Here is a 25,860-nt window from a genome sequence, read left to right as displayed (position 1 = left end):
CAGGAGGAGGTAGGTCCACCCTGGGCGGGGCCAGGTCTGAACTGAGAAGGGGGTTCTCACCGTTGCAGTATTGCAGCAGAGAGGACGTGTCGTAGAGGCCACAGAAGGCCGGGCCGCGCTCCGCCATTGCCCCACCACAGCCACCGCCGGCCCCCGCAGCCCCAGCTCGGGCCCGGTCCCCCCCCCAGGCCCTGCCTCCCGTTGCCATAGCAACGCCCTTCGTTCCAGCATCCCCAGCTCGGCCCACCCAGCATCAGGCGGCCGGCTCTGAGCCTGGCACAGGGGTCATCCCCTAGGATGCCCGGAAAGGATGTCCAGAGACTGCTCTGTCAGTCGCCCCCACCCCCAACAGTCTTCAGGTCAGGATTGGCTACGTCGGGGTCCCCCTAGGTACTGTCTGGTCCCTCCCACAACCTGAGTGTATTCTTTCTACACCCCCTCCTCTCCCGTTAGGAACCAATGAGAGTCTGTCGCGCAGGCTCTTCCGCCAATAGGGACGCGGACGGGTTTGAAGGGGCAGGGTCTTTCTTGCCTTTCATCCTGAAGCGTCGCCCCCCAGCTCTGGAAGGAGGATGGGGTGAAAGAAGACACTCCTATTCCCGAAAGCCTCCTCTAAATCTTTTATCCGATTTCCCATAAGTCCCCTCGCACAACCAGAGCTTGACATTGAAACCTCAAACATGCCAGGTTATTCTATAACCTGCGCTTGTATCCTAGCCGGGTCCTCGCTCCTTGTTTATTAGAGCTAGACACGCCCCCAGGGCTCTTAGCTCCACCCCCTAAATCTAGAAACAACAAAAGTTCTATTCCCGCCCCTAGAGCAAATAGCCACACCCCCTGAACATCCAAGGACTGGAACCTTGGACCAGACTCTCTAGCAGAGTTAACCCCGCCCTCAGAATTTTGAGCCCTCCCTCAAATCCATTAGCCCCGCCCTAACCTTTCATTCCACTTCTTCCACAGAAGCCCTTATAGCTCCGCCCCTACAGTCCTAGTCTCCCAGGAAGGCGTTATCCAGTCCGTATTTTGATAGAGACCCAGTTGTGAAACCTGGGACCAGCTGGTGGTGTCAGTCAGAGCAGGCTCCGAAACTGGGGAACTAGGAGGGAAGGAGTGGGACAATGGATTTAAAGATGGGATCGCCTTTCCCAAGTCATGACCCAGGCCACGGGGTTCATTTTGCTTTGTTTTATTGTCTGGTATTTTTGAGCGAGGACATTATAGTTCAGCACACCCCACCCCACACCCACACCGGTTCCCAAACACCTGGTTTTTGTTGTTTTTTATATAGCCTAGGCCAGTTTTGCACTCATCATTCTCTTGTCTCCACTCCCCAGATTCTGGGGTTACAGCTTCCTACCTATGTTTTTCTGTTCGTTTGTTGTTTATTTTTGAAAGATTATTTATTTATTTATTTATTTATTTATTTATTTATTTATTTATATGAGTACACTGTTGCTCTCCCCAGACACACCAGAAGATGACACCAGATCCTATTATACAGATGGTTGTGAGCCACTATGTGGTTGCTGGGATTTGAACTCAGGACCTCTGGAAGAGCAACCAGTGCTTAACCACTGAGCCATCTTTCCAGCCTTGTTTACTTTTTTTTTTTTTTTTTTTTTTTTTTGGTTCTTTTTTTCGGAGCTGGGGACCTAACCCAGGGCCTTGCGCTCCCTAGGCAAGCGCTCTACCACTGAGCTAAATCCCCAACCCCCTGTTTACTTTTTAAAATGGTGTCTCATTATGTAATCCTGACCACCGTCCTGGAACTTGATATATAGTCCAGACTAGTCTCAATAGAGCCTCCTGCCTCTGCCTCAGGACTGCTGGAATTAAGTGTCATCACAAGTAGACTTCTGGCTGTGTTTTCTGATGTATTTCTCTCTGTTGTCCAGTCTAGCAAAAACCTCACTAAGTAGCCCAAGCTGCCTCAGACTTGTAATCCTTCTGCCTCAGCCTTCCAATACTGGGATTACAGGAAAACATTATTAGGTTCACTTCCAGTCTCTGCTTTGTTTTGATGCAGGACTCATGAACCCGAGGCTATCCTGAAACTCATTATGTATCTGAGAGGATAGCCTCTGACATGCCTGCCTCCAAACTCTCTGGTACTGGGATTAGAGGCATATACCACAGGGTGCAACTTCAGAAAATACTTCTGTTCTTGATTTGTTTTTTTTTTTTAAGATTTATTTATTTATTATATATGAGTACACTGTAGCTGTCCTCAGACACACCAGAAGAGGGCATCAGATCCTATTACAGATGGTTGTGAGCCACCATGTGGTTGCTGGGATTTGAACTCAGGGCTTCTGGAAGAGCAGTCAGTGCTCTTAACCCCTGAGCCATCTCTCCAGTCCTCTCCCTTTGTTCTTGATTTGTACGTTTATTTATTTGTGGGTGCAGACATACAGAAGCACATGAGTTCTTAGCATGGTATGACAATTGTAGGAGGCAGATCTTTCCTTCCACCATGTGGGCTCTGGGGATTGAACTCAGGTCACCAGGCTTAGCAGCAAGCTCCTTTACTGCAGAGCCCAGACCATGTTTTATGGGTGGGAGGAGTGAGGCTGTCAACAGAAGATTTACCTCTGAACACACAGGAAGCTTTTGGAACTGGATTTATTCATGTTTGGGGTCTGTGTCCACTATGCTCTGGTTGTGTGAGCCCAAGCCACAGTTTCTGCATCATGGAAGGAAGGTTCACAGTCATGCCAGTCTCCTTTCCTCATGTAACATGCTTCCTGAGAATGAGTTCAGTGATGATCTGGGCTACTTAAAGAGATGACGTAGAAGCAGATCGATCTCTGACTTCAAGGCCAGCCTGGTCTACAGAGTGAGTTCCATGACAGCAGCCAGGGCTACACAGAGACACCAGAAGAAGAAGAAGGAGGAAAAAGAGGAGGAAGAAGAGGAGGAGGAAGAGGAGGAGGAAGAGGAGGAGGAGGAGAAAGAAGGAAAGAAAGAGACAGATTGCCTCTACAAACTGAGGTCTGGAGGCATGAGTCATTCATACAGTAACAGCCTAGAGTCTCCTAGTGAGGGCCTAGGGGAAAGACTCCATGGTAGAGTGTCTGGTTTGCATGTTTGATCCCCTGGGTTTGATTCCCAGGAACAGACACACATACAAACACACATGCACACAAGAATGCCATACACACATATGCGCATGCACACGCACACCATGCATACATGGATACACATGTACACACACATGCACCAATACATACATATACACACGTGCACACACATGCATGCTCATACACACATGCACACCATGCACACATGCATACATGTATGCTCACACACATGCACATCATGCATACACACACACACACACACACACACACATACACCACACACACACAGTGTCCTTAGTACTTAGTATTGTGAGGGTCTATGATTCACTGAAAAATGATATTGTGGACTCAGATAGTACATAAACGCAAAGTGTTTTATTCTCCAGTAGTCCAGCATGCTGGGGTCTCCCATTACCAGAACAGAGAGAAAACCAAGTGTGCTCGCAGGCCTGATTTTAAAGCACGTTAGGGAATTCTGGGGTAGGTGGCCTCTATGTTAATCTTTTGGGTCCATCTCTCCAGACATTCCATTACCAGGGTGTGAGGACTGGAAACCTGCTGGAGAGGTCTGGAAACTGTTACTGAGGAAGTAGCCGAGGAAACCTGGAAACTGCTACTGACCCATTGTGCTTGCCTCAGGTCAGGTGATGGAGCAGGTTCTGAGGCCTGGACTTGCCCAGTTCTGGGAAACAGAGATTTAGGCCTCATTTCTTTAACTGCCAATTAGAAGCCTGTCATGGAGTCAGCCTAGCCTTCTCACTATAAGCAGAGCTCCCATCCTAGGTATTGGAGTCTCCATGGTGTTCAAGTTAGTCTCAGAGTTTGCTCTCAGGCATCTTGATTACCGTGGAGGTTGTAAACCACCACACACAGTTCCTACATTCCAAACGCTCACTGATGTTCATCACCATTTTACACCTCGAAGAAGCAGCACAGAGCTAATACAACACTTTCTGGTCCTGGTAAGTGCTAAAAAGGTAACTAGGACCCCAGGGTAAGGCCCACTTAGAATCCATGGCACCAAGACAATCTCTCCCAAGAAAGCAATAAGCTACAAAGGACAAAAGGGAAACATTTAGGGCTGGAGAGATGGCTCAGTGGTTAAGAACATTGCCTCCTTTTCCAGAGGTCCTCAGTTCAATTCCCAGCAATCACATAATGGACAGGACTATCTATAAAGGGATCTGATGCCCTCTTCTGGAATGTAGGTGTACATGCAGACAGAGCTCTCTTACATTAAAACTTTTTAATTAATTAAAAAGGAGAAGGAGCTGGAGAGAAGGCTCAGTGGTTAAGGGCACTGACTGTTCTTCCAGAGGTCCTGAGTTCAAATCCCAGCAAGCACATGGTGGCTCTCAGCCATCTGTAGTGGGATCTGATGCCCTCTTCTGAAGGTGTCTGAAGACAGCTACAGTGTATATATATAATAAATAATTTATTTATATAATAATTTATTATATAATATATAATAAATCTTTAGAAGAAGAAGAAGAAGAGGAAGAAGAAGAAGAAGAAGAAGAAGAAGAAGAAGAAGAAGAAGAAGAAGAAGAAGAAGAAGAAGAAGAAGAAGAAGAAGAAGAAGAAGTGGTGTTTATGCCAAGAGCTGAATGATTTCTGGGCAGGAAAAATAAAATGATAAAAAATAAAAATAAGGGTTGGGGATTTAGCTCAGTGGTAGAGCGCTTGCCTAGCAAGCGCAAGGCCCTGGGTTTGGTCCCCAGCTCCGAAAAAAAGAAAAAAAAATAAAAATAAAAGGTCCTAAGGTAGGGTTTGGCTTAGTCTTCAGCAACCAGAAGGCAGGTATGGATGGAGCCGAGGAGGGCGAAAGAAGCCATACCGGGACCTACAGAGATGGCTCAGTGGTTAAGAGCACTTGCTGCTCTCCCAGAGGACCTGAGTTTAACTCCCAGCATCCATATTAGGTACCTAACTCCATAAGGATCCCACACCTTTGGACTTTTGGGGTTCATGCACTCACATCGTGCACACAGGATTAGGGTTAAAAATAAGCCAGTGGTGGCCCACGCCTTTAATCCCCGCACTTTGGAGACAGAGGCCAGGGCTACATAGAGAAACCCTGTCTCAGAAAACCAATAGCGGGCTGGAGAGATGGCTCAGTGGTTAAGAGCACTGACTGCTCTTCCAGAGGTCCTGAGTTCAATTCCCAGCAACCACATGGTGGTTCACAACCATCTGTAAAGAGATCTGATGCCCTCTTCTGGTCTATATGAAGACAGCTACAGTGTACTCATATATAATAAATGAATTTAAAAAAAAAAAGAAAACCAATAGCTAACTAACTAACTAATTAACTAACCAACTAACTGACAACCAGTTAAATATAAATTCAATAAAAACTTTAAAGACAACAACAGCAAAACAGAACGGAACATGAGTATGAGAATACCTATAGGGGTTGGGGATTTAGCTCAGTGGTAGAGCGCTTGCCTAGCAAGCACAAGGCCCTGGGTTCGGTCCTCAGCTCTGAAGAAAAAAAAAAAAAAGAGAGAGAGAATACCTATAGTCTGCTCTAAGGAATATAATCCTCTTGGAAGGGTGCCCCAGAGTACTGTGGGAGCCCAGGAGGGTTCCAATCCTGGGCTTCATGTTGTGGGGGGAAGTGAGCAAATCCAGGGCATAGAGGATGAAGAGAGGCACAGGATTGAGGCTGGTGGGTTTTTGGCAGAGAGAGGGAGATGACATACAACGATGTCATACTCAATCCTTGACCCAAAATGGCTCCTAGCCCCAGAGCAGGGACCAGACTCAAATAGGGCCCACGTGAGCCCCATGCTGGCTTGAGTTGGGCGCCCACTTCCCAGAAGAGGAGAGCAGTTTGAATGGGCATTTGGGTGTGAAGTGTTCTGTATGCTGCCTCTGGGTACAGCTAATGGAGTTTGTTCTCTTCTGAGTGCTTTCACAGGAAGATGTCAAGGGCCTTGAAGACAGGCAGGGGCAGGGGAGGGTCTCTCTCTCTCTCTCTCTCTCTCTCTCTCTCTCTCTCTCTCTCTCAAGATTTATTTGTTTGTTTGTTTATTTATTTATTTATTTTGGTTCTTTTTTTCGGAGCTGGGGACCGAACCCAGGGCCTTGCATTTATTTATTTATTTATTTATTTATTTATTTATTTATTTTTATTATGTAGAAGTACACTGTAGTTGTCTTCAGACACCAGAAAGAGGGCATCAGATCTCATTACAGATAGTTTACTGGGAATTGAACTCAGGACTTCTGGAAGAGCAATCAGTGCTCTTAACCACTGAGCCATCTCTCCAGCCCCCCCCCCCACACACTCTCCTCTCTTTTCTCTCCTCTCTCTTCTCTCCTCTTCTCTTCTCTTCTCTTCTCTTCTCTTCTCTTCTCTTCTCTTCTCTTCTCTTCTCTTCTCTTCTCTTCTCTTCTCTCTCCCTCCCTCCCTCCCTCCCTCCCTCCCTCCCTCCCTCCCTCTCTCTCTCTCTCTCTCTCTCTCTCTCTCTCTCTCTCTCTCTCTCCTCCAAGTGAGCAAGCTCTGTCCTACAGTCTGGAAATCACACTTTGAAACTCGCCATAAAGGGCGCTTTGAATATGAGCTATGTTTCCTGGGGCGAGTTGCTTTCTCTCTCTGGGCCTCAACTTCATCTAAAATATGGGGATTATAGATCTCCATTACAAATCCTCCTGCCTGAACTTTCCTGAGGCTCTTTCTGGGCTACCCCCTCAGCCCGGGCTTTCTTTTACCTTCCTTGCTTAGTAAGGACCACCCAACCCAATCTACAACCACCAGGGGGCAGTCGGGGACCCCCGTAGTTGGACTCGGCCACTGACGTGGGGTGAAGGGAAGTTTGCATTCGGAGGTGGAGGAAGGCTGGCACTGTCTACAGAGCCCCAGCTGAGAGTCGCTCTTCTGCCCTCCATCCTGGCCTCTAGAGCCCCCACCCCACCCAGTGCGACATTATGTCAACACAGCCCTACGGTTGCTTCTAGCCTGGACAATATTTGCCTTGGGGATCTGGGTCGGTCGCTATGGAGACCGGCACCCCCCAGGACCGGAAGTGGCTGAGGAGAGCCAACTGCATCTGCTTGATCTCCCTCTGATTTTGTCTTTGGGGCAGTGGATACAGTCTTTTCATTCTGGAGTCTGTCTCTCCCTGCCTCTCTCTCTAGGTACTGTCATTAAGTCAGGTATCCTATTGCTGTCTTGCCTAGTCCCCATTTCCCCAGGTTTCCTGTCTCTTTGAAACTCACTCAAACCATCAATTTTTTTTTTCTTGAGGCTGGGTCTGGTAAAGGCCAGGCTGTCTTCAAACTCTCTGTGCAGCCAAAGATGACCTTGAACTTCTGACCCTCCTATCTCCACCCTCCTGGTGTTGGGATTACAGGCGTGCACACCACATCTGGTTTACGGGGTGACGGAGGAGCGACCCCAGAGCGTCGTCCATGCTAGGCAAGCTTGCGCTACCCACTGAGCCACATCCCAGAGCTCTGCCTATATTATTGTCTGTCTCTCTAGGCCCCTTCTAGCTCCCTTCCATCTTTCCCTGGCTGAGATTCCTTCCGTGGATCCCATGTGTGCTGTGTGTGCAGGCTACCTCCCCCTTCCCTCTGTCTGTGAGCCTGCTTTTCTGGCTCCAATTTCCTCTCTTGGAGGCTTTGTCTCTCTGTTCCCTCAGGTTAGGGGTTGTGCTTCCCTGAGGCGTCTCTGTGCACCTTATTACTAGCTCTGTTTGCCACTAGGTCTCTATCCTTCAAGCCTTGGTGTTCTCTCTCTCTCTCTCTCTCTCTCTCTCTCTCTCTCTCTCTCTCTCTCTCTCTCTCCCATCTCTGGCCCCAGGCCCCATGGGGCATCTCCTCTCCCCATCTCTCTCTGCCTCATTTCTTCTGTACCATCTGCCAGCGCCCCAGGCTCTTGCCTGAACCCTCTAGCTTTGCTTGGCTGGGCAGCCCCATGGGAGAAGACACAGTTTTTTCCAGCTCTCCTTTTCTATGACTTCCAAAGTTGGGACATTGTCTGGTTACTGCGCTGGGCCAGAGGGCAGAAGATAAGAACCAGGGAAGCCAGGACCAGGAACAATGGAGAGAAGCCAGGAAAGGAGAGAGGGAAAAAGGGAGATTAGAAGATGAGACTAGGTCTGGGGTGGAGCTCAGTAGTAGAGAGCTTGCTAGCATTCATGGGACCCTGGGCTTCATTCCCAGGATGCAAAATTAAATGAAGCAAATTTAAAAACAGACAATGGGGGCTGGAGAGATGGCTCAGCAGTTAAGACACTGACTGCTCTTCCAGAGGTCCTGAGTTCAAATCCCAGCAACCACATGGTGGCTCACAACCATCTGTAAAGAGATCTGATGCCCTCTTCTGGTGTATCTGAAGACACTACAGTGTACTTATATATAATAAATGAATAAATCTTTTAAAAAAAATAAAAACAGACAATGAGTTGTGTGTGATAGCTCATGTCTGTAATCTTGTACTGGGGGGGGGGACTGAGGAATGAGGTGGTTTTGAGGTCAGTTTGGGCTAGATGTGTGTTGGGGGAGAAGGCAAGAGTTGAAGCTTATCTGGAGAGTCCTTGCTTGGAATCCCCCAGTGAGGGGCTGGGGGCGTGGCTCAGTGGTAGAGCCCCCGCCTAGAATCCCCCAGTGAGGGGCTGGGGGTGTGGCTCAGTGATAGAGCCCCCGCCTAGAATCCCCCAGTGAGGGGCTGGGGGCGTGGCTCAGTGGTAGAGCTCCTGCCTAGAATCCCCCAGTGAGGGACTGGGGGCGTGGCTCAGTGGTAGAGCCCCTGCCTAGAATCCTCCAGTGAGGGGCTGGGGGCGTGGCTCAGTGATAGAGCCCCTGCCTAGAATCCCCCAGGGAGGGGCTGGGGGCGTGGCTCAGTGGTAGAGCCCCCACCTAGAATCCCCCAGTGAGGGGCTGGGGGCGTGGCTCAGTGGTAGAGCCCCCACCTAGAATCTTCCAGTGAGGGGCTGGGGGCGTGGCTCAGTGGTAGAGCCCCTGCCTAGAATCCCCCAGTGAGGGGCTGGGGGTGTGGCTCAGTGGTAGAGCCCCAGTCTGGAATCCCCCAGCAAGGGGCTGGGGTAGCTGTGCACTGTTAAGAGTGCTTGCCTACCATGCACAAGAACCAGGGTTCCCATTCCAGCACCAAAATAGTATTGACAGCAACAGTAATAGTAGCAATAAATACAATAAAACAAGGGAAAAGAGACTGGCCCAAAAGAAGAGGGAGGCTGATAGAGAGAGAGAGAGAGAGAGAGAGAGAGAGAGAGAGAGAGAGAGACCTGAGAAGCTGAACAAGACAGAAGGGAAGGAAAAGTACCTAAGACAGAAACACTGAGTGTGGGGTTAGAGAAAAGGAGGAAAGGAGAGATTTGGTGGTTTTGTTTGCTTGGTCCTCCTGATAGGTTCTCACTATGTCTCCCTCCCCGACTTGTAACCTGCTGTGCAATCCAGGCTGGCCTCGAACTCACGGGGCTCCACTAGCCTCTGCCTCCGAGTGCTGGGATTAACACTCTGCCATGCTCGGCTAGACAGGAGAGATTTGGAGGAGAGGGGGTAAAGAAGAGAGAGGGAGGAGAGAGAGTGCGCAAGCACTTAAGTCGAGAGGAGTGGGGAGACTCCACGGAGAGAAGATAGGCTGGCGGCTGGGGAGAGACAGGCTATATTTAGAGACCGGATGAGCCAAGTATTCTGGAAAAGCAGCCAGAGTGCTGTCAGGGGCTGAGTCTCCCGGGTGGGTGAAGGGTGGGCTGCAGCATGGTGCAGCCTGGGAGTAGCTCAGTAGCCAGGGAGGCTCCAGGCTACTTCTTCAATGCCGTTCTCCAGAGACTGCCAAGGACCCTAGACAGAGGCCAGGAGCCAGTCAGGGGCCTAGACTGTGACCTCTCTTCTTCTGTCTTCTTGTCTGTCCTACATGCCTGCCCTGTGTTCACCTAGAGTGGACCACGACAGGGAGGGGGCAAGGGTGCCTCTTTTAAACTTGAATATACATGTATATGTATGTATGCGTGTGTGCCTATGTGCCGCTGTGTATGAGTGGAGCGTCGTTGGCAGGCACCCTTACTCACGGAGCCACCTGGCAGGCCCCCTTCGAAGCTTTCGATTAGCATATATGAATTATACACACTGAGTTACCCGGAGACATCTTCACAGATGCGTGTGTACATATATGCATGTTCACATTATGTATCTGGATCGTACCCACCGCCTCTTGCTCCCCGCCATCCTGTTCTTTCTTGGCGCATTCTCTCTTTGCTTTCATATTGCTGCGGGTTTCTTTCTTGTGATTCAGTGAGTTTCCTTTGTGTTACTTACAAGGTCATGGGTAAGGGCTGATGGGCAGGAGCCTGGGTGTCACCACAGAAGAAAAGGGCTCTCCTGCCCTGGAAACCTTCATCTGTCTCTAGAATTCAAGGAGGGGACAGAGCTTTGTATCCCCTTCCCCGCCTCCCATCGTTCAGGCTCACCCTCTCTCACCTCTATCTTCCTCCCTTCCCCCTTCCTCCCCTCCCCCTTCCCTTCCTTCCCCTTCCCTTCTTCCATCCTTTCTCTCTTCACCTCTCTCTAAAACTGCTTCACTATGGAGCCCAGGATAGCCCCAATCTCGGGATCTTCCTACCTTAACCTTCCCCAGTGTTGGGATGACAGGCCTGAGTCTGCACTCACTCTTCCCTTTCTGTCCTCCATCTTTCCTCCTCTTCCTCCTTTTCCTCTTCCTCCTTTTCCTCTTCCTCCTCCTCCCCCTACTTCCTCCTTTTCTTCCTCTTCCTCCTCCTCCTTCCTCCTCCTCCTCCTCCTCCTCCTCCTCTCTCTCTCTCTCTCTCTCTCTCTCTCTCTCTGTGTGTGTGTGTGTGTGTGTGTGTGTGTGTGTGTGTGATTTGTTTTGTTTTTCCAGACAAGGCTTCTGTGTAGCCCTGGCTGTTCTGGAATCCTCTCTGTAGACCAGGCTAGCCTCAGACTCACAGAGATCCACCTGCCTCTGCCTCTTGAGTGCTGGGATCCAAGGCGTGTGCTACCATTGCCTGGCTTCTCTCCCCTTTTTATTTCTCTGGATCTCCAGTCCTTTTCCTACCCTCTTAGCACCCCAGTCCCATCCCCTTTCTCCCTCTCCAGTCCAGTGACCTTCATGCCCTCCTGAAGCCTGCAGAATCCAACCGCAGCCGTCCATGAGGTGCTGCTCTTCAATCTCAGCTCCACTTCAGGCACAGATACTTTCCCAGGATCCACAGGGCGCCAGGAATGTGGAGCAGAGAGCAGAGAGGTCCCCAGGGGCCAGGCGGTAAGGACCCTCACCCCGCCTCCCCCATTCTCTCTGCTCCCTGCTTCTGGTGTGGACCTCAGGCCACTCCCTGCCCTTCCTGGGCCTCTGGGCCTCAGCTTGTCCTCTGCAAAATGGGCAGGCTCGCCTCTGGCCTACTTATCACACAGGTCCCATGGGAGCAAGCAAACAGCCTGTGCTGTATTGAGCAGGAGACACTGGGTTCTCAGACTGGGCTCCAAACTTCCCCATCCTACATTCCACGGACAGATGTTCCCTATAGCTAGGGTGAAGGAAGATCCCGGAAGGAGAGGTTATGAAAATGTGGGCGATGTAAAGGTTCCTGTGACAATGGGACCATTTCAAGACTGAATGTTAATGTGTGACAGTGGGATTTGCAGTGTGGACAGGTGACTGTGTGACTGGCTGTGGGGTTGGGAAGGGTCACACATGAAACACACTTAAGCTGGGAGTGGTGACCCCCAGGTATAAGCTAAGCTTTTGGGAAGTGAGGCAGGAAGAATCCTCCCAGTGAGAAGCTGACAACATGGTTCATTGGTAGAGCTCCTGCCTAGAATTCCCCAGTGAGGGGCTGGGAGAATGGTGCACCTTTAGAGTGCTTGCCTACCATGTGCAAGAACCAGGGTTCTATTCCAACACCAAAATAGGGTGATGAGTTCAAGGCTAGCCTGGGCCAAATGGAGATATTAACGGACCAGGTAGTTCAGTGGTTAAAGGTGTCTACTGTCAATCCTGAAGACCTAAACTCCATCCCTGGAATCTATGTAGAATGTGGTTTGTGAGTGTAGACAGAACATGGTATGGTTGTCTGCCCAGACAGAGCTGGATGTGACAATGAGAGAGCGTACATTTTGATGCCTTCTGAGGAGTTTATGTTGTTAGACATGCTATAGACTCTGGGAGACTGCGATGTATTTCACAAGGAACAGTGTTTTCGGATGTGGCTGCCTGTCACCTGTGTGTGTTTCAGCTTGGGCTGTGAGAGGAATGAATGGTCGTCTGTATTGCCTCACAGTCAGGCACATTTATGTCCTGGACACTCACTGAAGCCCTGCTCCATATGTCCAGTCCTCCTGAGGGACACAGAGCAGTTGCTATCGAGAGTGGGTGTGTGCACCACTGACAGTGCTGCCAAACGTGGAGCCAGATGTGGTCACCTCATGTGCCTGTGCAATTGAAATCTGAAGCTTAGCACTGAGAAAGCCGAGGCAGAAGGATCCAAGCTTGGAGCCTACCTCGGTTATAGAGTGTGACTCTGTTTTGTTAAAAAACAAAACAAAACCAACAACAACAAAAAAAAAAACCACAGAGGAAATAGGGCTGGAGAAATGGCAATTAAGAGCACTTCAGGAGCTGGAGAGATGGCTCAGCGGTTAAGAGCACTGACTGCTCTTCCAGAGGTCCTGAGTTCAAATCCCAGCAACCACATGGTGGCTCACAACCATCTGTAATAAATCTGATGCCCTCTTCTGGTATGTATGAAGATACCTATAGTATACTCATATAAATAAAATAAATAAAATCTTTAAAAAAAGAATTAAATTCTTAAAAAAAAAAAAGAGCACTTCAGGAGGACCCAGGATTCAGTTCTCAGCACCCATGGGGAAGCTCACAACCATGGGTACCTCCAGTTCCAGGGGATCCAGTGCCCTCTACTGGCCTCCTCAGGTACTGCATGAATGTGTGCACAGGCCTCCATGCATGCAAAAAACCATTCACACACGTACAATTAAAACAAAGAAAGGCAAGTCAGAGATTGGAGCAACGGTTCACTTGGTAAAGTGCTTGTTATGCAGCTAGTTAAGCCGAGTAGTGTGCACTTGTAATCCCAGTGCTGGGGAGGCAGATCTCTGCATTCAAGGGCAGTCAGGTTTATACAGTGAGTTCCAGGACAGACAGAGTACACAGAAAACTCTTGCTTGAAAGACCAAACCAAAGAAGTAGACGGCACTCAAGAATCACACGAGAAGTTGTCCTCCGGTCCTTACACGCACGCACACACGTACATGTACACACATGTACATACACCAACCAACGATAACAGAAAGACAGTGGTATTAGGACTATGGGCCGTGTTTGCATGTATGTGAAGTGTGTCCACATCCCCGGGCACACAGCCGCGTGTCCCTGCCGGTGATTGGGAAGCTGTGGGTGAAGGACTGGCTCTCTCAGCATGGTCCCAGTTGTATAGCTATGAATGAATTTGTTACTCACGGAGTCTCACTCTGTGAGTGTCTGACGCTCTCTTGCTTAGCGCTTGAGATCCTGTGTGAGGCAGCGTGAGAGGCAGTGTAAGTGGCTGGATAGCATAATGTGTTTTGTGGCCTGGGGGAGGGGGGACCATAACTGTGTGGCTGCTCCCTCTACGTGACACAGAGTGGCTGTGATAAACGTGCCTGCTCCACAGTTCCCACTCTTCCCCAGAGCTCCCCCCTCCTGTTCTCTGTTCCGCCCTGGCCCCGCCTCCTCCCAACACCCCAGGCTGCCAGCGCCTGTCACCTCTTCCAGAGCTCTCTGGCAGGCGAGGCAGGGCAGCTGTTTCAGTGGAGATTGCGAGCAGGACTCGGTACAGGTAAGGGGTCTCCATCAAAGCCCTGCCCTGGGCCTATCTCTCCCTTGACTCTGTCTCTCTGTCTCTATCTTTGTCTCTTTCTGCCTCTCTGCCCTGTCATCTCTTCACCTCTCTTAATCTCTAAATGGGCTTATTTCTACTCTTTTCCCGTCCTTTTTCTCTCCCCTATTCGTTTCCACTGTCTCCAAGACACATTTTTATCTTTTTCTCTTTTTGTGCCTCCCTTTTAGTCTCCGAGCTCTTGCTTGTGTCTCATTGTCCCTGAGTCCTTCTGCTCTTATTCCTATAATTCTGGGTCCGGGATTTTTTTTAAATATATTTTCTTTTTCCTTTTCTTTTCTGTAGCTCTGAGATTCCCTCCTGAAACCCTGCATTCACATTATCTGGGCGGGGATGATAGTTGGGGTTAGAAGGATTTTCAGAGCATCTAACGTCCGACAATCAGAAACCTAGGGTCTAGTATCTCTGGTCCCTAAATATTTAGATGTTGGGAGAGCACTGCCCCTCTGACTTCTGAAGCCCAGGGAAATTTTAGAAGATTGGCTTCCTATCTAACTTAGAGCTGGGAGGATGCGAACTCGAATGATCAGTTTAAGTTCCCATCAAGGATTGACTGACGGTTTCTATTCCCTCCTCTCTAAGAAGGTCCCAGGTTCCCAAGAGTCTCTTTGGGCTAGCTTCTCGGTGACACTGACGCTTCTGCCCGTCACAGCTCTAGGGTAACAGTCCCCTCAGCAAACACCCCTCCCTTCCACCTTGGCTGCCTCAGCAACACTTAGGAGGGCCTGGGAATCGCTTAGCTGATCCCAGCCTCACTTATCTACTGGAGGCCACGCCTAGTCCTGCCCCGCCCCGAATCCTCATGTGCGGAAATAGGGGGCGTGGCCTCGGACACCATGTGCTTCTGGCAGGTGAGCACTGACTTGGGCTGAAGCTCAAGAGTTGGTTCTGCCCGGGGACCCTCCAGCCCAACTGCCTCGAGTGGCCAGAGTCTCCAATCACCTTTCAAGGATGCCCCTGCGGCTGTTGCTTCTGCTGCTGTGGCTCTGGGGATTGTCACTCCAGAGGGCGGAGGTGAGGACCTAGAGAGATACAGGCGCTCTGGGATGGTTTTAAGCCTTCCCCTACATCAGGGAGAGTTTTAAGGATGTCCGCTCCCGCCCTGTATAAACAGGTAGTTTCTCTTCACACATTTCCCCCTCACAAGTCCTCCGGGTGGGGACAGGCCACCCCTTCCTTTGGGCGGTTTTCTAGGCACCCCAATACCATCTAAGAGGTTTCTAAGCCACCCAGGACTCCAGTGTAAAAAAATTGGACAGCCCCTCTAAATCTCTAAGGGTTCTTCTGGCCCTTCCCAACCGAGCTTGCTGCCTGGGAGGTTACCTTGGAGGTCCCTTCTTTCGTCTCTTAGACAGATTCTGAGGGGCAGACGACGGGAGAGCTGTACCAGCGCTGGGAGCGTTACGGCTGGGAATGCCAAAACACCTTGGAGGCCACAGAACCTCCCTCAGGTGTGACTGGAGGGCTGGGAGATGTGAGTGGGGCTTAGCTCGGGTAGACTGTAAGGACCCGAATTAAGTTCTGAAGACCGGGGGTTGGGGATTTAACTCAGTGGTAGAGCGCTTGCCTAGCAAGCGCAAGGCCCTGGGTTCGGTCCCCAGCTCCGAAAAAAAGAAAAAGGAAAAAAAAAAAAAGAAAAAAAAAAGTTCTGAAGACCGAAGAACATGGAAGGTAGACGGGGGTGGGAGGAGCCGTGGGAGGGACCTGACCCGCAATGGGAGCGGGTTCTGGAATGGAACTTGATAAGCTTTCTAGATGAGAATAATCAGGATTTGGCATTCACTTGGGAGGAGGAGCCTGGAGTGGGACTAGGAGGATGAATGGGTGGGGTCTCGAAGTCTGGTGGGAGGAGCTTGTGGCCAGTAAGGAGGTAGTGCAACCTCGAGGTGTGGAAGAATGAAAAACTAGACCGCTCCTCTCCTTCATCCTCAGGCTCGGTTTCCTTCTCCCTTAGGCCTGGCCTGTAATGGTTCCTTCGATATGTATGCCTGCTGGAACTACACGGCTGCCAACACCACTGCCCGGGTGTCCTGCCCCTGGTATCTGCCCTGGTACCGCCAGGGTGAGGAGCTCCCCGCACCCCTCATCCCGCACTCCACCCTCACCTAGCCCCTCCTGCTTCTATCTGCCCGCTGACCCTGTCTGTGAAGCCAGGTGTCTCCCAATCCCCTGGGCTGTCACATGATTTACTTATCCTGTCTTTATTTATCTCATGTATGTGTGGATGAACAAGCTATGGCAGGGGTGTGGCGATCAGAGGTCAGTTTACAGGAATCCTCTCATCACATGGGTCTCGGGGATCAAACTCGGGTCTCTGGGCTTGGCTGCCAGCGCTTTTACCTGTTGAACCAACTTAGGGGTCCAGGCTGGCTTTGAGCTCATGGCAATCCTCCCGACTCGGTCTCTGACACCACCTCCCCGCACCCCACACCACCCCTTATGTTCCCATAGTGGCTGCAGGCTTCGTCTTCCGCCAGTGTGGTAGTGATGGCCAATGGGGATCTTGGAGAGACCACACTCAATGTGAGAATCCAGAGAAGAATGGGGCCTTTCAGGTGAGGGGGGAGAGAGGGATTCGGGCTACGGTGTCTAGGGAGAGTCACAAACAAAGCAAAGCAAAGCAAAACAAAACAAAACAAACAACCATTGCAAGTTGCAGGCCCAACTGACACTCCTTGTACTGAATAGAACTCTAGGTTGTAAGTAATTAAAATCCACCTCAGGCAACGAAATGGTGGCTGTGGTGGCAACACACGTCATTAGTCCCAGCATTGGGAAGAAGGCAGAGGCTGATGGGTCTCAGAGTTTGAAGTCAGCCTGGTCTACAGAGTGAGTTCCCCGACAGCCAGGGCTGTATAGAGAAAGCCCGTCGGAAAAAAAACAAAGCAAAAGAATATGTCTGGTGCGTGTGCGAATGTGCCCATCCAGCCTTGGAGGTGAAGGGTGGAGTTAACACCACTTAAAGAAGTACAAGTGGAGTTTCAAGGAGAAAACAGGCGATTTGCAGCGCCGGATCCGAGCGAAGGAACATTTTTCCCTGAAGAGACCCGGGTGTGAGGGGAGGGGTGGTGGGCAGCCCCGCCCCTCCTCTGGACCAGCTGAAAGTCTCGGCTTCTGCTTTCTTTGTCTCTACCAGGACCAGAAGCTGATCTTGGAGCGCCTGCAGGTCGTGTATACAGTCGGCTACTCCCTGTCCCTGGCCACTCTGCTGCTAGCCCTACTCATTTTAAGTTTGTTCAGGTGCGACCCGCCAGCTCTGCGTGGTGTGGTGGAGACTGGGCCTGGGTTCGAGACGGTGTAGTTCTAGGGCAAGGGATGGGGGTTGGGGGAGCTGCTTCAAGAGACTCTGGACTGCCTAAGGACAGCTCTCCAGTGGTTCCCAGCCCCTTTCGTCTCTCATATCCCCCAGGCGGCTTCACTGCACTCGTAATTACATTCACATGAACCTGTTCACGTCTTTCATGCTGCGAGCAGGGGCCATCCTCACCCGAGACCAGCTGCTGCCTCCACTGGGTCCCTACACGGGAAACCAGACCCCTACCCTGTGGAACCAGGTACTCCATCTCCTTCCTGGTGGGACCAAGAAGTTTCCCATTTATTTCCATACTTTTCCTCCTCACCACATACTGAGAACGTGGGGGCAGGATGGGAGGAAGAAACCAACAGGGATTTGGAAGGAATCAGTTTGTACTTTGAGGCAGGGAGATGAAACTCAGGGCTCTGAACAGAGGCCTTTATATAATAATTGTGTGTGTGTGTGGAGGGGGTGGGTCTTGGGGGGTGAAGTTCAGTAATAGAGTACCAGTAATAGAATAGAGTAATAGATGAGGAGGACACTTGGGGCTGAAGAGGTGGCTCAGTGGTAAGAACGTTGGCTGTTCTTGCAGAGGACCCTGGAGTGATTCTCAGCGCCCACACAGCAGCTCACAACCATCTGTAACTCCAGTTCTAGGGGATCCGATGCTCTCTTCTGACCTGCATGTGGTGCACAGATGTGCAGGCGGGCAAAGTGCCTCTCTATATAAAATAGAGGGGAAAAAAGATGGCTCGGTACTTAAAAGTATTGGCTTACAAGACTTCTGATTTGCATTCAACCCCAGGACCCACATGGTAGCGAACTCCTAAAAGGTCTCTGACCTTCACACCCTTGTGGGAAGATAGCTTGGCATTTACTTTTTCTTTTTTTTCTTTTTCTTTTTCTTTTTCTTTTTTTTTTTCCGGAGCTGGGGACCGAACCCAGGGCCTTGCGCTTGCTAGGCAAGCGCTCTACCACTGAGCTAAACCCCCAAACCCAGCATTTGCTTTTTAAATTTGTATTGCATGTGTGTGAGTGTCTGTCTGTCTGTCTGTATTCCACATACTTGCCTGGTTCCCTCAGAGGCCAGAAGAAGGTATCAGATCCTCTGGAGCTGGAGTTACAGACAATTGTAAGCTGCAATGTGGTCCTGGATCCTCTGTAAGAGCAGCCAGTGCATTTAACTGCTGAGGCAGGAGTTGTTCTTAAGAGCTAGTGTCACTGGGAGGGGTGGTACATGCTTTTTTTTTTTTTTAAGATTTGTTTGTTTGTATGTTTGTTTATTATGCATATAATGTTCTGCCTGCATGTGTGCCTGGTTATATGGCTGTGAGCCATCATGTGGTTGCTGGGAATTAAACTCAGGACCTGTGGAAGAGCAGACAGCGCTCTTAACCTCTGAATCATCTCTCTGGCCCAGTACATGGCTTTAATTGAGAGGCAGAGACAGGTGGATCTCTGAGTTTGAGGCCAGCCTGGTCTACAAAGTGAGTTCCAGGACAGCCAGGGCTACACAGAAAAACCCTGTCTTAAAAAACAAACCTACAGGGAGTTGGGGATTTAGCTCAGTGGTAGAGCGCTTGCCTAGCAAGCGCAAGGCCCTGGGTTCGGTCCCCAGCTCCGAAAAAAAGAACCAAAAAAAAAAAAAAACCCTACAAAACCTAAAATGTTTTTAAATCTGAGCTAGTATGGCAAAGGCTGCGTACTGGCATTCTATGTACTTCCCCGTGGTAACAGAATAGAAGATGCCAGTTGTTTAGGGGTCAATGTGGGAGAGTCCTCAAGTGAAAATGGATAAGGTGAAGTAAGATAAGCCATTTGCTGGAAACTCAGAGTAAAATTTGAGGGCAGGAGATGGAGATGAGCCCTGTCTAGTCAGGATGTCCCATAGTCCTAGTTAGGTGGAAAGCTGAGCACTACTGACATATTAAAACCTGCATGGGCTACAGAGCAAGTTCAAGAACAGCCTGGAGAAGTTTTTGAGACCCTGACTCAAACAGAAGAGAAATGGAATGTAATTCAGTGGTAGAGCCCCTGCCTAGAATCCCCAGTGAGGGGCTGGGGGCGTGGCTCAGTGGTAGAGACCATGCCTAAAAAGTAGGAAGTCCTGGGTTCAAGCCTTACTACCACATACACGAAGGAATACATATAAATAATAAAACAAAGAGACTACCCTTGTCTGATGGCTTCATAGGCCCTAGCTGCCTGCCGCACAGCCCAGATCTTGACCCAGTACTGTGTGGGAGCCAATTACACCTGGCTGCTGGTGGAGGGTGTGTATCTGCACCATCTGCTGGTGGTTGTGAGACGCTCAGAAAAGGGCCACTTCCGCTGCTACCTGCTTCTTGGCTGGGGTGAGCCCTGACTCTGTGACACCCCTCAACCCCACCCCTCCGCCCAGCCCAGCGAATTTCCGCTCCCCCACTTCCCACTTCCCAGCCCATCCACGTTTCCTTCCTTCCCAAGCCCTTGCTGAGGAATTCCGCGGGTCTTGGGCCTGGAAGGGGCTCGTGTGCACGCTGACAGCTGCGGCGGGGTGGGGGGCGGGGATCGGGGTCTGCACAGGGGCCCCCGCGCTTTTCGTCATCCCCTGGGTGATCGTCAGGTACCTGTACGAGAACACGCAGTGAGTTGCAGGGTCTGGAGGGCGGGGCCCGGGCTGAGGGCGGAGCTATGTGGGACGCGGGGCGGGGAAGGGTGGAAAAGTGAAGGTGTGGAGAATGTGGGTGGGGTATAAAGGGACGATGGGCTGGGAAAGTGGGAGGATTAGGAGGCTTTCTGAAAAGCAGGATGGGGTGGGACTTAAATGAATGTAGGTGGGGCTTAGAGAGGGTGGGCAGGGCTGGTGAGGGACTCTGCCTGATTAGGGGTGACTGGGGGTTTGTGGGGACATTTCGCGTCTCAGTTCTACCCTGCTTCCTCTAGGTGCTGGGAGCGCAACGAAGTCAAAGCCATTTGGTGGATCATTCGCACCCCCATCCTAATAACCATCTTGGTAGGGCCAGTCTCGCTTCCTCCAGGCTATGCTCAGGGATTCCTCATTCTGGGGAAGTGGAACAGCGCCAACCCCCTGTCCCACCCCAGAACTGAATGGCTTCTGGCTCAGTTTCTCTCTCCTCACAGATCAATTTCCTCATCTTTATCCGCATCCTTGGCATCCTTGTTTCAAAGCTGAGGACTCGACAGATGCGCTGTCCCGACTACCGACTAAGGTGTGGGCAGGCTGAGGACCCAATGTGGGAAGCAGATAGGGCCGGAATAGGGGACGTGCGGACCACTGATAACGTCTCTTTCCAGGCTGGCTCGCTCCACGCTGACACTGATGCCCCTGCTGGGTGTCCACGAGGTGGTATTTGCTCCCGTGACCGAGGAACAGGCTGAAGGCTCCCTGCGCTTTGCCAAACTGGCCTTTGAAATCTTCTTAAGTTCCTTCCAGGTGCTCAGACTGGGTGCAGGGGCTCCACCCTCCTAGTTTAGACTTTTCTCTCCATCCGGACACAGCGATATCATCATTCCCTGGAGCAGCCTCTACTGACTGGAGTGCACCCAGGGATTATATCACGCATGCGCAGGGCGGAAACTACCTAAGACTGTTCTGAGTTGTGGGGGTGAGGAGCAGAGTGGTGGGGATAGTGGTAGAGGACCACACAGCCTTCCCCAGCACTGCCTCCAGGCGAGGAGGAAGTGCTGTGGGATGAACTGAGCTGGTACTTCCCAGCTTCCTGGTTTCCTTTACCCGCAAGGTGCAGAATTTAAGGACGTAGGAAATTCCAAAATGTGAGGAGGCCAACCAATGCTGACGGTGCTTGCCTTTCCTAGTGCCTACCCTGCGGGACCCAACTGAGTCTTCTCTCTAAAGTGGGGATAGCACCAGGGTTCCCCGTGAGACTGTGCGTTCATTAAAGGAAACAAGGACACCTCGCAACAACCAGGAGCCAAATGGTCGGCCCCTACTCTGTGAGAGACAGAGGAAACACCCTATGTAAACAGCCAGTCACACAAGTGGGGGAATGTTCCAGAATGAGGGTCCCTGAGGCCAGAGGGCAGCTAGTGTGATGGAGGGCGGTGAGGGTATCTGCAACTTCAGAGCAAGTGGGGCGAGAGGCAAGAGCTGAGCAACAGGGACAGAAAAATGAGAGAGGAGGGTTAGTTTCCCAAACGCCAATTTTGTCTTTTTCCTTTCCTGGAAGGGGAGATGTGTGACTGAATTCAATATTAATGGGATTGTAGAAAATTCTGGGAATATCTTAATAGTCCATGTTCATAGTTGACTCCATTCATCAACTAAAGCTCATACCTGTAATCTGTCTCCAGCTGGCTAAGCATGTGTTCCAATGCTGAGAAAACCTCAAGCCTCATAATTATTTAACTAGTTATTATTAATTTTAAAGATTTATTTATTTAATACGAGTACACTGTCATTGTCTTCAGACGCACCAGCAGAGGGCATCAGATCCCATTACAGATGGTTGTGAGCCACCATGTGGTTGCTGAGAATTAAACTCAGAACCTCTGGGAAGAGCAGCCAGTGCTCTTAACCCCTGAGCCGTCTCTCCAGCCCTAATTATTATTGTTGAGCCTGAGTCTCACCATGCAGATCTGGATGGACATAGTTTATATGTACAAGTGTGTACACCAACTCATAGAGAACTGTCTTCCTCCGCCTCCAGAGTGCTGGAATCAAAGGCATGCGCCACCACAGCTAAGCACTCTTTTTTTTTTTTTTTTTTTTTGGGTTCTTTTTTTCGGAGCTGGGGACCGAACCCAGGGCCTTGCGCTTCCTAGGTAAGCGCTCTACCACTGAGCTAAATCCCCAGCCCCCTAAGCACTCTTTTTACACAATAATACTGCAATTCTCCCAACCACCGCCTTCATTTTTCCAGACGAGGAAAGGGAGGCACAGAGTGGTTAGACTTCGTGCCTCAAGTGTGGAAAGCAGCGAATTGCTTTCTACACTCAGGACGTTCAATTTCCAGCGCCTGTTCTCAGCCTTTGGGGGTCAGGGGAACGTTACAGAGAGCTGGGAGCCAGTAAGTAGGTGCCCTCAGTACCTAGGATCAGGGCGCTAACAGCCACAGTACTTTGGGTCCGGAAACAATGAGTCCACAGCAGCCATCTGATCTCGTTCGTCCTCTGGCAGGGTTTCCTCGTGAGTGTGCTCTACTGCTTCATCAACAAAGAGGTAGGAGAGGCTGGCCCGTCTGCGCCCCCTGGCGACCACGCTGGGAATGGCAACACCCTGAGCACTCCGCGTTGCAGGTACAGTCGGAGATCCGCCGTCTGCGTCTCAGCCTTCAGGAACAGTGTCCACGTCCGCACCTGGGGCAGGCCCCCCGGGCGGTGCCTTTGAGCTCTGCACCCCAGGAAGCTGCCATCCGCAATGCCTTGCCCTCTGGGATGCTGCATGTGCCTGGAGATGAGGTCTTGGAAAGTTACTGCTAGGTAAAGGGACCCCTGTGTCTGTACAGTTAGCAAGTATTGAGAGCCTACTTTACCAGCCCCCTTAAGGAACTGGAAGACAAAGTCCCCATGTGTACAGATCTGTTGGGAAATCGTTTATGAAAAGAATTTTGGTGTCTAGGACAACCGACTGGGAGGCCACTTGCGAAGACATGATGGGACATGTTTGGGAGAGTGGAGACAGCTTGAAGAGTTGGAGGATAAGATTCCAGGCAGACGGAACAGCACAGGAAAAGGTCCTGGGAACAGGAAGAATGGAGAAAGACTTCCATGGTCCCACTGGAAAAAGCCAGGGCCTGCAGATGGGGAAGGAGTGGGCAGGGGGTGCAGAAACTGGAATTTCACCGCAGGCTCACTGAAGATTTTATTTTTACTTTTACGTGTACAATTGCTTTGCCTGTGTGTACGGATGGATACCACATGCATACAGTGTTTGCATATGCCAGAGGACAGAAGATCTCTGGGACCGAATGCTTGTCAGCCTTTATGTAGATGAAGTGAACACAACTCCATCTCTCCAGTCCCACACAGATTTTAGCAGCAGTGTCTCCTGGGCTGTTTCCATGGCTCTCTGTTCTAGGGACTAGGGGCAGTGAGTTGGGAGCCCAGTGAGAGGAATGCAGGTGGCTGGACCAGAATGGAGGCCACAGAGAGGTGGGAAGGATTTGCTGAGGGGTCCCAGGAGAGGGATCAAAGGAGACAGTCAAGACAAAAGGAGAGCAATCAAAAGTCAAAAGGCTCTGTGGTGTGGGAGGCTCTGCCTGTGCCAGGCTGTGAGAGATGAGCAGCAGGACCTGGAGCTGTAGGTGGTGAGAGCTGGCAGCCAAGCAAGAGGATCCTGTGGTCAGTGGAGGTAGCCAGATCTTCCCACCTCCCAGAGAGGGTTGGGGATGAAGCCTCATTGTGACTGGTCCACCTGTGGATGGATGGACACACAGACACACACACACACACACACACAGAGGCCTCCTTTATCAGTACTGGGTGCTGTGTTTCCCCAGGGTTCCCAGAAAGATGTGTCTCCTAGCTGACCCCGCACTCAACACTTCAGGGCTTTGCCTTCTGGAGTGGAGACTCTAGTAAATTAAGCTTCTTTATGGGGTGGGAGGCTAGGCTAGAAAGGGAGATGACTAGGGTGTGTGTGAGGTAGTCTGCCATAGATCAATGAGGCTCATTTGGAGCCATATGTTGGCACAAAAAACCATGGACACCACATTGCTACTGTACCCTCCCCTAAGATAACCTTTATTGAGAACTAAGACATATGTACAAATTAAAGTTGTGTGTGTGAACGTCCTGCTTCTTTGGAAGGCAACAGAAATGTCAGTCTTGGGCAAGGGGTGGCACTGTAACCCCAGCAGTTGGGAGGCTTTGGTGGGAGGATTGGTTGGTCCTTTATCCTGACAGAACAGGTTGGCTCTCTGAACTATGTCTCACACAGCAGAGCAGCAGGAGCCAGCCTAGTTCAATTCCTAACCGGGCTACTGTATTAGCTGTCACTAGGCTCCCAACTTGTCTGAAGACTTTCACTTTGGCTTTTATCCCTAGAAAGGATTATTCGGAGGCAATCAAAGGCAGAGGCTGAGCTGCTGCATGTTCAAAACCAGCCTTACTTACTCGCCTAGTTTCAGACCAGTTAGGGCTACAGGGAGATCCTAACCTTTCCCTCAATTAATTTGTTCGGGAAGTAGTGATGCACACCTGTAATCCCATCATTCAAGAAGCTGGGCAGGAGTGTTGCTCCAGTCTGAGGCCAGCCGAGGCTAGATAATAAGACTCTGTCAGAACAAGGGAGATGGCTCACTGGGCAAAGTGCTGGCCATGACAGTCTTGGGACCAGAGCTCTGGCCCATATAGCCCACATATGGGGGGATAATGGGGGAGTGATCAAGGAAGACTTCCCATGTCACCCGGGGGCCTCCATACATACAAATGTGTGCACATGTACCCATTCACATGTGAACATGCACACATACATACACACTACCACCGTTACATGCAAGTAAGAAAAAAAAAAAAGCTAGATAAAAGCACCATTCGGGCAGCCAAGTGCCCAGGACAATCAAAATCTCCATGTCTGGTGAGGAGGATTCAGGGAGACGAGGCAGGGACTATAGCCTGAGCCTGTGACCTGAAGGCTCAGTCCAGCCCTGTTCCTGGGCGAGGTAAATGGGCTTCAGGGAAGCTGAAGGGACTGACATTGCCCACCAGCCTGGCAGCACAGCTTACAATTTTACTTTTTATTACTTATTTGGGCTTTTTGAGACGGGGTCTCTCACTGTAGTCTTGGCTATGGAAAACACACAAGCTGTGAAGGCCCAGCAGCCACGTTGAGCTCCGACTGCTGCTCTTTAGGTCACCACAGAGTGGCCGTTGTCTTCCTCCATGGCACTGTCGCCCACTTGCCTGGCAAGAGACCAACTCCCTTTCTCTCCCTTCCCAGAATGCAGAGGGAGGGCTGCAGCTCTTGTGGATTGGGAGGCTCTGATCCTAGGTTCTCAGTGCAGACGGAGCTAAGTGAAGAGCGGAGCCTGGCCCTGCTTCTCCTCAGCACTAGAGCCCCAAGGAGCGGGGAGGGCAGGTGCTCACCCTCACTGGGCCAGCATCATGGGTTCCTATCAAATGGGAAGGGGGGGGGGGGCAGGCTAGCTCCTTTCCGAATGTGCTTTCAATGGAGTCTTTTTGAGATGACCTCACTGTGCCTGGCTCACCAGGTAAACCCAGGCTGGTCTTGAACTTGTAGCAATCCTGCCTCAGTCTCTCAAGCTGTGGGGATCTCGGGTACACTCATGTCTGCTTTCATTTACTTGTTTTTGAGGAAGGGTTTCTCTGTGTAGCCCTGGCTGTCTTGGAACTCACTCTGTAGACCAGGCTGGCCTCACAAAGACTTCCCTGCCTCTGCTTCTGCCTCCTGAGTGCTGGGATCAAATGCATGCCCCTGGCATACAGATCTGCTTTTAATCTATGTGTATTTGTGTGCAAGTGCCCAAGGAAGCAAGAGCACTGGATCCCCCTGGCTTTGTAGTTAAAGCCAGGTATGGGTGCTAGGCATTAAACTTGGTAGCCACTGAGCCATTTCATCAGCCCTGCCTGTCTATCTGAATGTAGCACCATTATTTTCTCACTTGGGTGACTTTGG

At 50.7% G+C, this 25,860-nt stretch overlaps 2 protein-coding genes across 3 annotated transcripts in view; one reads left to right on the top strand and one right to left on the bottom strand.

The window, feature by feature from the left end:
* Positions 1 to 695, bottom strand: part of Eml2 (EMAP like 2) — a 31,754-nt gene extending 31,059 nt beyond the window's left edge. The window contains exon 1 of one of the 2 annotated variants that reach the window (XM_087611223.1): positions 61 to 695. In XM_087611223.1, coding sequence (XP_087467349.1) covers positions 61 to 208 — 148 coding nt within the window. In that variant the 5' untranslated portion in view covers positions 209 to 695. The remainder of the gene's footprint in view (positions 1 to 60) is intronic. The other variant, NM_138921.3, reaches the window with a different exon arrangement.
* Positions 696 to 13,840: 13,145 nt separating this feature from the next.
* Gipr (gastric inhibitory polypeptide receptor) lies at positions 13,841 to 24,011 on the top strand. The gene is given in 15 exon segments (NM_012714.2): positions 13,841 to 13,906; positions 14,818 to 14,980; positions 15,318 to 15,417; positions 15,921 to 16,028; positions 16,418 to 16,521; positions 17,103 to 17,206; positions 17,376 to 17,520; positions 19,456 to 19,615; positions 19,827 to 19,887; positions 20,187 to 20,256; positions 20,385 to 20,473; positions 20,559 to 20,697; positions 22,402 to 22,443; positions 22,521 to 22,703; positions 22,843 to 24,011. Coding segments are annotated over 13 exon segments (1,368 nt in total). The 5' UTR covers positions 13,841 to 13,906; positions 14,818 to 14,917; the 3' UTR covers positions 22,843 to 24,011.
* The last annotated feature ends 1,849 nt before the right edge of the window (positions 24,012 to 25,860 follow it).

The sequence above is a fragment of the Rattus norvegicus genome, chromosome 1, assembly GCF_021556685.1.
Source record: "Rattus norvegicus strain SHRSP/BbbUtx chromosome 1, alternate assembly SHRSP_T2T, whole genome shotgun sequence".
Lineage (NCBI taxonomy): Eukaryota > Metazoa > Chordata > Mammalia > Rodentia > Muridae > Rattus > Rattus norvegicus.
This window is presented reverse-complemented; position numbering and strand designations above follow the sequence as displayed.